This window comes from Petromyzon marinus (genome assembly GCF_048934315.1).
Source record: "Petromyzon marinus isolate PM22_M1 ecotype Great Lakes invasive population chromosome 68 unlocalized genomic scaffold, UKy_Petmar_22M1.pri1.0 chr68_unloc.1, whole genome shotgun sequence".
Classification (NCBI taxonomy): Eukaryota; Metazoa; Chordata; class Hyperoartia; order Petromyzontiformes; family Petromyzontidae; genus Petromyzon; species Petromyzon marinus.
In genome coordinates, this window is record NW_027422597.1 from 6,322,061 (window position 1) to 6,332,403 (window position 10,343).

At 48.5% G+C, this 10,343-nt stretch overlaps 1 protein-coding gene across 1 annotated transcript; it reads left to right on the top strand.

Annotated features, from left to right (window-relative positions):
* The first annotated feature begins 8,265 nt into the window (after positions 1 to 8,265).
* Positions 8,266 to 9,951, top strand: LOC142908040 (tripartite motif-containing protein 14-like). Its single transcript, XM_076058194.1, has one exon. The coding sequence runs from the start codon at positions 8,331 to 8,333 to the stop codon at positions 8,919 to 8,921; it is 591 nt and encodes a 196-aa protein (XP_075914309.1). The 5' UTR covers positions 8,266 to 8,330; the 3' UTR covers positions 8,922 to 9,951.
* Positions 9,952 to 10,343: the final 392 nt, after the last annotated feature.

Here is a 10,343-nt window from a genome sequence, read left to right on the forward strand (position 1 = left end):
CTCTGTGCCTGCACGTGTCTATTTGTACCTGTAGGTGTCTGTATCTCTCTGTATACCTGCAGGTGTCTGTGCCTCTGTAGCTACAATACCTGCCTCTCTGTACCTGCGCGTCTGTGTCTCTGTACATGCAGGTGTCTGTATATCTCTCAGTACCTGCACGTGTCTGTGTGTATTTCTATACCTGCACACGCTTGAAGGCGCCCTTGAGCTGCTGTGTCCGTGATTCTGCTGTAGTCTTCTTCTCCTCTCTCATCGTCTTCTCGAGTCTAAACACCTCCTTTACATTGGGGAGATAAACACGCAATATTTGGTATTACCATTATTATCATCATCTGGCACATGTCTTTAAATCAAAGGCTTGTAGGCAGGTTTCCTGGATCGCCCAGAGATAATCATCGCTCTTTTGAAACGTCCAACCTCCCAGGCTGCGAGGTGGTCTTTAGGAGGCATCACAACAGTCGTGTCTCAAGTAGGTGGCTGGATCACAGCGTGGTTTATTGAGGGGTGCCAACTCACATGCTCGTGTTTTCTCCAGTTTTTTTCCCAACAATGTAATCTCGGGTAACCAATAATCATAACCCCCGAGATATCTACAGCACACACTTTGTATTAAAGTGCAGCAAACACCAAAACTTAAATCCTAAATCTTAAAGGAAACCAACCTAAGTTCAAGAGTGGTATCAGGAGTAGACAGCTCTGATGCTGGCAGGGCTGCTGCTTGGGTGTGTTCGGACAAGTTGGACAGGACTCAAGGTTGGGAGAGCCATGTGATGATGTTCATATTACAGTGCTCTAACCACTACACCACCGCTCTCCAATGCAGGAACAACAACCGCCATTCGCCACTAAGTGGCGGTGACGTCACCACGACGCTTGTGCCAGGCTATGTGCACCCTGAGGCCACGTGAAGTGTCGAACGCCCGCTGGCAGGAGGTCACGGGGCAGACCCAGGTGCCACGGGTCGACTGACTGAGATGACTGGCTGATGCACCACCTGTGCCCCCTACTGTGCCAACCTGCTGTGCTTTAGCCACCCGGCGCTCCGCTCGCTGTTGTGAGCGTCGCTCCTCCGCCCTCCGTTGTTGTTGGAGGGCGACTGCCTCCAACTGCCCAGTAGCGTCCTTCACGAGCCTCCTCCACAGAGGCCGATCTTGACACTGCTGGTACCAGTCATCGGCAAGTCCACTCAGCTCCACGTCCTCCTGTACCACATCACTCCATCTCTTCTCTAGCCCGTGCCGCGCCCGCTTAGCCCCCTCAATCCGGCCAAACAAAAGCTGTTTCGGCATGCGGTGGCTGGGCATGCGGGCTACATGACCCAGCCATTGCAGCCTTGCCTGCCGGAGGAGCTCACCGATGGGACCCTGCCCAGATCTTTCAAGGATTTGTGAGCTCCTCACACAATCCAGTCTGGTTAAACCCAGGATGGATCGTAGGCAGGCCAGCCTAAATGTTTCTAACCGGCGAAGATGTTCCATTAGGGGGGTCCACGTTTCGCAAGCGTAGAGAAGGGAGGGAATGACCGTGGCCGAGAAGACCTGAAGCTTAGTGCGGAGCGACAGACCAGGTAGCTTCCACACAGCGTTACGCAACCGATGAAAAGATATTGCCGCTCGACTGATTCGGAGTGAGACCTCTGCTGTTAAACTGGAGCCAGTCATAAGCACACTGCCCAGGTATGGGAAACTCTCCACTCTCTCCACAACTGCCCCATCACCGATTGCGAGTTGTGGGGGTGGAGTGTCCGATGGTACAAAATACCCAGGCAGGTGCTTAGTTTTGGTGGGGCTGATGGTAAGGCCCCACCTCTTAGTGGCACGCTCCAGTCTCAGCAGCAGCGTCTCCAACTCCTCCTCTGACTGAGCAGCTATTACCAAGTCATCAGCATACATAACGTGGTTGAGCAATAGGGAGCCATCCCTTGACCGCACCCGGGCATCGATTAGCCTCCCATTATATCTGTACCATATGGAGATTCCCCCGGTACAGCTATTGAAGGCTTCACGAACTACGTGGTCAAAATAGATGTTAAATAATGTGGGAGCCAGAGGACATCCCTGTCGCACCCTAAGGTGTACAGGGAATGGCTCTGACTCCCGGCCACGTAGTTTTACCCGGGCCCGCTCACCATCATGAAGGTCCTTAATGATCGTTAGCAGAGGGTCAGGTACTCCAAAAGCACGAAGAACGACCCAGAGCCCAGGCCTACTGATGGTATCATAGGCCTTGACCAGGTCAATAAAGCAGAGATGTAGGTCTTGTTGGAATTCCCTACACCTCTGCTGTAGCAGACGGACAGAAAATATGGCATCTGTGCAGGACCGCCCTTTCCTGAAACCGCATTGGGGCTCCGCAAGCCTCTCCTCAGCGTGCCTGGCAAGGCGATGCTGAATAATCCTTGCCAGGACCTTTCCCGGCACACTGAGGAGTGAGATGCCCCTGTAGTTGTTACAGTCTGTGCGGTCCCCCTTCTTAAAAAGGGGGACCACCAGGGCATCCTTCCAATCCTGCGGAACCCGTCCAGTGGTCCAGACTGTTGTTATGTCATATAGGGCAGTCTGTGCACAAACGCCACCCTCCCTCAGCATTTCGCTTGGGAGATCATCTCTGCCCGCTGCCTTTCCTGGTCTCAGACTCCGGATCGCCTTCAATACTTCATCAGCAGCTGGCACTTCAGCCAGCCACTCACAGGGGGTGACTTCATCCAATATTTGAGGCACCGCAGCCTCAGCAGGGTCATCCTCACTTTGTGCCACGATGTTTTCCTGGCTGAGGGATTTTCCCTCCCCCAGGACCTCACAGAAATGCTCAGCAAATCTGCGAACCTGTTCCTGGGGGTCGGAAATTGGATCACCGTTTTTTCCCCTAATGATGGTAATAGGTGTGGCGCTGCAGGTTACTTTTTTGATGGAGTTAAATAGAGATTTGTGATCACGGGCCACTGAGGCAGACTCCATCTCCTCAGCAACCCGCGACCACCACCCATCCTTGCAGCGCCTCACGGCTCTCCGAACCTCCGAGCGAAGGCTGCGGTAAGCCTCCTCATTCTCTGACGTGGGATTCTGTAGCCGATGACAGTGGGCCTGTCGCTTTTTCTCAACCATCCTGAACAACTCCTCTGTCATCCAGGGTGTCTGGGGAGGTCTGGACCGCGTACCCAAAGCGTACCGGCAGGAAAATCAAAATGTCTGCCCCGGCCGATGGCGGGAACGTCTGCCGGCGGTTGACTCGGCCTGCCCGCAACCTCCAAGTTGATCTCTTCGAGAATGGAGGCCGCGGCGTGTAGGAGTTGAGCGAGACGGCCGTGTGCTGCCCTGAGTCCGTCCCCCATGGCAGGGGGAGTAACCGGCTGCTCAACCGGTGGCTGGGCGGCCGTCAACGCGGCAGCGTTTCCAGCGGAGCTGGCGGTGCTGGCAGGTGAGACAGCGTTATCTTCGTTCTGGCTCCGTGCGTGGGCTGAACTTCTGGTTTCCATTTCCAACCACTTCTGACTCCAGTTGTAGTGTTGTAAGGACGAGCAGACTTCTTTAGGAGGCACACTGTTTATTGTATTATTTCCTTATACAACGCATAACACACACAGAGGGATATTCGGTCCCCTCGCCCGATACCCTAGGGAGGTACAGCCTCCGGACCTGGCGGGACTCTCACGTCTACCGCTAACCTCCTTGATACCTAAGGAGGTACAACCTCCGGACTTGGCGGGACTCACACGTCTACCGCTATCCTAGTCCTCCGGCTAGGACCTAGGGGAGGCTATCTGACCCCCCTCCTTCGGACTCGGCGGGACTCACACGTCTACCGCTATCCTAGTCCTCCGGCTAGGACCTAGGGGAGGCTATCTGACCCACCGCTGGCCCGGTGGGTCCTGACCACTGGGTATGCCGAGCCTTAGCCCTTAGAAGGGCTGAAAGGCTGGTCCAGGGTCCTAGCTAGGCTTCAGCCCAGTCTTCTATCTTCGTGCAGGGAGAGAACTCCCCGAGGTCCGTTGGGTCACCCGTCTTATACCCCTTCGTGGCCAGGTAGAAACAATCATACATTCCCACGTGGAACCGTCTGATTGGTTCGCACCAAACCCTGGCCACGATCCGTTTCACCTCGACTGACCCCAACCGTTGTACCCAGGGGTAATGCTGCACTGCCCTGGTGGCAACGCAGGTTACACAACAGCGCGTAGTTAACACCTCTACACTATTATTAACATTCATTGATACCTGTGTTAGATAAGCTTGCGAGAGGGGAGAGTGCTACATCTGTGGTGTTTTTTTTTATTTCACGCAGACAACTTCTCCCCGCTTTCGACACTCTAACTCTGTCGTGATTTTCCTGCCTGCGCTGCTCGCCTGCTTGGCTCCGCTCGCTCCGCTCTCTCCGCTCTCTCAGCCTCTCCACTGCTTGCCTGCTCTCACTCTCCTAGCCTCTCTACTGCTAGCCTGCTCTCTCTCTCTCTCACTCTCTCAGCCTCTCCACTGCTTGCCTGCTCTCTCTCTCTCACTCTCCTAGCCTCTTTACTGCTAGGCTGCTCTCATTCTCCTAGCCTCTCTACTGCTAGCCTGCTCTCTCACACTCTCTCAGCCTCTCCACTGCTAGCCTGCTCTCTCTCACACTCTTTCAGCCTCTCCACTGCTAGCCTGCTCTCTCTCACTCTCCTAGCCTCTCCACTGCTAGCCTGCTCTCTCTCACACTCCTAGCCTCTCTACTGCTAGCCTGCCTACCATGCTCCGCTCGCTCCACTCTCTCCGCTGCTGGCTTACCACTACCCACTCTGATAGCTTCCCACCGTACACTCTGCTAGCCTCTCTACTGCTAGCCGATTACATAACACTCTGCTAGCTTCTCCCCTGCTAGCCTCTCACTATCTTATGCTAGCATCTCTATTGCTAACCTACCGCTATTTACTCTGCTAGCTTCTCCACTGCTAGCCTTCTCACACTGAGGTTTCCGCTAGCATCCCCACTGCTAGCTTCTCACGCTCACACTTAGGATTCCGCTAGCTTTTCTATTGCTAGGCTTTCTACCCTCGCCTCTCCAACCTCGCCCTTGCCTCCAGTGGGGGTTTCGCCATCACCACTGGAGAGGGAGAGGTGTGGCGAGCGGGGCCTTGGACTTCTCTTGTCTTTCCTCTTGTCTTCACTCCGACCAACTCTAATCTCCCCCATTAACACAACTGACGTGCTTGTGTCTGGGAATGGAATTCCTTTCCAGCTCAGACCCCGTTTGCTTGCCCATTGCCACGTAAATAACCTATTGGTGTAACAGCTCTCTCGCTGGTTCAGCACTTCCACTGCTGGATTATGTTTCTGCCTGAGGACAACCGCTAGTGTTGTGATCGATATGTCGTGATATATAATTTTTTGTTTTATTTTATTTTATTATTTTTTCTACCTACGTGACTTTACCAAAAGAACCAAAGAGTACGTTAATACGCAACGCAAATATTCACATTGCCGCATGCTTCTCGCCGTCCACTCGTAGAGGACGTCTGTCATACGGATGCCTAGATGGCAAATCGTAAACATTCAAGTGGCAGTGCTAGGGGCTAGCATGGGTAGTGGTAGTTTTGTTATATACATTATCAACTGATTGCTGTGTAATTGTCGATTATATTCCAGTGATCTGTAGGGACACTGTTACACATTTTTACATGTCAGGACATTAGTGTTTTAGAAATGTGACTTAGTTCACTTCTATTGTGATGTATTCTCTCTTTTAGCAACAATTCACTCGCTTTATGTAGTATTTGATTAGCTTTAAGTGACTTAATGTGATGAGTTACTTTAACTGTGTGTGGTATTATCTTTGAATCTCTGGATCGTTTGAGGAACGCCAGTGAAGACAACAGCTTCGTCTGCTTAATTCGGAGTTTCTCCAGTTTTCTGGTTTTAAAAAAATTATCCTCCCCATATAGGTTACTCAGTTTAACACGTAGGCTTTTGCGACCAATATTATCCAAAGCAGGTTTTTGGGTTATATCGCGTAAATATATGTGTTGTTGAAACCCGCCACCACCCGAGACAGCCAACTAGTAAGGGTTGTCACGTAAACAAAACATGCCAATTCGTCACTAGTACAGCACACCGTTGTGTTGGAGAGCCAAGCCACAACTTTTACAATCTGAGTACAACGTTTCGCCAGTAATTACAGATAGCTTCATCAGGCGACAGCCAGATTTATGGAGAAGTCCCAGTGTTTTGTTCGTTATATAGAGGCGTAGATGTGGTGACCACACTTGTGCGCTCTTGCGTAAAGTGGGGAGGGGGGGGATTAATGAGTTAACGTACATTATGCATGCGCATTATATGAACCCTTTTATCTTGTACTCCCTGTCCATTGTGTGTGTAGGGACGTAAATGGCGTCCCTGGGGTGTAACGGCCGATACGGTGTGACTGTTGTGAGGAGACGCGCTCCCTTACCTTCACGTACCGGTCGATGGGGACCCGAGGGGCCTGTCACGCTGGCTCGGATTCCATCGGGAGAGTCAGGGGAAGTGACGTGGGCAGGAGGCGGGGTGGGGCCACGCTCGGGGAGCGGAAGAGGAGGCAGGGCCTTCGGACCGTGTGTGTGGAGGACTGGCGGTGTGTGGTCACGCCGGGGGAAGCGAGAGCCGACGGTGTTAGGGGCTCAGGGTATGAGGAATCCTCTCTCTCTTGTTGGGGTCTAGTGTAGCCCTTGTTGGGGTTAGTGTAGCCTTGTTACTGGTTAGGGACTGGAATAAAGTGTGGTGCCTCCTATCTCAGTGTGTGCCTCGTCAGTCACGCATTACATGTGTATTAAAATAGCCGTACCAACGGTAATCCCTATTGAAGTATGGTGCCCTTCATAGGCATGCATTTAAACGATATATTATTTAATGATTCGCTTCCACGCAGCACTAAGGTGATAGCTAACCGAACAGTTACATTTGCTTTTATTTCCTTCTATTTCGATAGATTAACTAATTAGTCTTGGCCAGTAGTGGCTAGTTTTGCACAGAACTTCAACATTATCAAAATCAATTGAGTGTCCTTGTTGGCACGCGTGTTCTGCTATTGCTGATAGTTGTATTTGGGAGTTTAATATTTCTCTGATGTTATTTTAGTCTTGTGCTGATCATTTGTCCTGTTTGCCCAACATAACATTTGCCACACATGCAGTTAATCCTGTACACACCTTATGTTGATAGCGTCGGTAATGCATTTTTGTTCAGATATTAATTTCTGAATTTTATGTACCGTGCCAAATCTGACTCGGATATTTAGTTTTTCCAAATATCTGACTAGTTTATCAGTTACTCCTGCAAAGTATGGTATTTTGATCGTTTTAATTACTTGGGCAGTTTCAATGCTCGTGTTTGGCATAAAATTCCCTTCTAGATTTGAAGCTTTCGTGACTGCAAGGATCCATACTCTTTGGTTCTATTCGGTAAAGTCACGTAGGTAAAAAATAAAACAACAAAAATCACGACGTTTCGGCCACAACACAAGTGGCCTTCATCAGGTAAAGGGACCAGACTGTCTCGAGGACAGAGCTGGAGTGAACACAGCCAAGCTCAGACCACGACCTTTAAGCTGTGTGAGAGGAATTAAGGTGCCTTGACAAAGGAATTAGCATAAAAATTAGCATTTAATTGGCGGACTTAGCATGATGAACGGTGTAGGGGGGTGAACATGTGCAGGTCGGCGAGAAGGGGAGGGGGAGTTTACATATTGACAGGTGTTCTTTGGACAGTGTTCAGCTAGTCTTTGGATATCTTTGTCTAAACCTTTGTTCGTTACCAGAATTATAGTAATTTAATTGACTCATTGACCGGAACCCTCGTGAACAGAGAAGCCACATCAACACTTATAAAAATATCATTAGGGTTAAGCTTAATATATTTAATTATATTTACGAGATGTTCAGAGTTTTTAATGAACGAAGAGGTCCTACCGATGTAGGGCTGTATTTGTTTCGTTACCTATTGTGCTAATTTGTATGTACAAATGTGGCTGTTGCCTGATGCAATTACTGGTGAAACGTCGTACTCGGATTGTAAATGTTGTGGCTTGGCTCTCCAACACACCGGTGTGCTATAACAGTGACAAATTGGCATGTTCCTTTAACGTGACAACCCTTACTAGTTGGCTGTGTCGGGTGGTGGCGGGTTTTAATGACGCATATATTTACGCGATCTAACCCAAAAAAACCCTCTTATGGATGATATTGGTCGCGAAAGCCTGTGTTGAACATATATTGTTATACATATCAGATGTCTGCTTTCATTACATATATCATGTTCTTATCACATTTTTCTTGATTTTTTTTGAAAATATTTATTTTTATACTTTTACCACTTGTGTTGCTATTATGCATGCGTTTTTGTGACTATTTTGCAAATATTATTCTCGATACCACAGATGGATGCTCACCAACTCTGAACCCAAACTCTGCCAATAAGGATTTCAAGATTTCTTCGGATCTCAAGACAGTAACACAGATCTGCATTTATGTGGGTCACCTCCCTCAACAACAGATATTTTCTCGAAAGTTACCAGCCCTGTGTACTGAAGGCTTCTTGTCAGGTCAGCACTACTGGGAGGTGGACGTGAGAGGCGTGGGGAAATGTCGGATTAGGGTCACGTATGGGACGTTCCCACGGAAACAAACTAGTTCTGAGTGCCTCCTGGGTGCGAATGACTTCTCCTGGAGTCTAGCAAAACAGAACAATAGCTGCTCAGTGTGGCATGGTGGGGTAGAGACATCACTGTCTGTGCCAGAGCCTCCGCGGAGAGTTGGGGTTCATCTAGACTGGGATATGGGGCTTCTGTCGTTTTACAGCGCCGACTCCATGACACTGTTACACTCATTTTACCAAACCTTCACTCAGCCATTATATCCTGGGTTGTGGGTGGTGAATCATAGTGACTCAGTGACGATTGTGGATCTGAGTCATGTATCCTGAGAAGACCAACTGTGGCCAAAACAACATGCCATACAACACACACTGGACACAGTGTTTAGGGTATATATATCTCATCCCTGATTACATAATTAAACATATCCTCATGTAACCTATTATTCGAAATTTTTTGAACAGGTGTAATGACAGGGTGCCATCTGCTGGTCAGGAGGGATAATCACGAGTATGGGTGCGTTATATAATAACCAACTATAAACGGGGCGTAAGTGGGCTAAAGGTTAAAGGTTTGGTCAGTCTGGAAGCTCCGGGAAATGGCTCGAAGGTTTTAGAAGGGGGTGTAGCCGGGGCGTGGCCGGAGGCGGGGACTGGCCATGCCGAGGAGTATATAGAGGAGTCGTGGCTGGAGGTTCGGGGCTGTCGTGGGGTCCGGGTCCTGGCTGCTGTCTTTGCAGTCATCTCTTCTTCATCATCCGACCACATGGCCATTCCACTGTACGGCTCCTATCGTCGTCATCACTATATTAGTCAGTCCGCTATATAGTTAGACGCCCACGATGGTGCTGTGTGGATGGGTCAGCTATTCATAGTCCCGTATATATATGTCACTCAGTGACTGTGCGTGTAAGTGTGAGATATAAATAAGGAGCCCTCTACATGGCGTGTCTTGGAAGTCGCTTACTACACAGGTAACAGATCTTTGGGCACTGAGCTTAAGTCAAGAAAACACATAAATACTCTACAGATAAGTTGCTTATGTCAATTACAAGAAACGTCTGACCTCTGTGATTGCCACCAAGTACTAAGTCATGTTTTACAGAGGGGTCAAATACTTATTTCCCTCATTAAAATACAAATCAATTAATAACATGTTTGACATGCGTTTTTCTGGATTTTATTGTTATTCTGTCTCTCACTGTTAAAATAAACCTACCATTAAAATTATAGACTGATCATTTCTTTGTCAGTGGGCAAACATACAAAATCAGCAGGGGATCAAATACTTTTTTTCCCTCACTGTATTTTGTATTACGAGAAACGTTCGTTATGAAATGTCACTTAGAATTTGATAGAATATGATTGGTATTATAGCGTGTTTGAATGTGATAATTGTTTTATTGAGAAAATGGCAATTTCTGCCTTTATTAATCAAAAAACACATTTTGATACACTGTTAAACACTTGGTCAGTTTTAACAATGTATTGTGCATCTTAGACGAATATTTCAATGCAATTTCGTGGATAATTTTTGTATTAATATACATAACATATTTTACTTTCTCACAATCTGTGAAAATTGTTTAATATGACGTAAGTTAATTTGACGAAACTATTTTCATGTCGATCGCTTAACCCTACCTAACACTAGGGGGGCCGCTCAGGGTACTTGTCTAAACACTTGCCTCATTCTCACTCCTGATTAAGTAATCTGAGGTCTCTGAAGTATGGCAAAATGTGGACCATGAC

Coding starts and splice junctions, on each gene's coding strand:
- LOC142908040 (XM_076058194.1), top strand. CDS start 8,331: ATGCGTTTTTGTGACTATTTTGCAAATATTATTCTCGATACCACAGAT.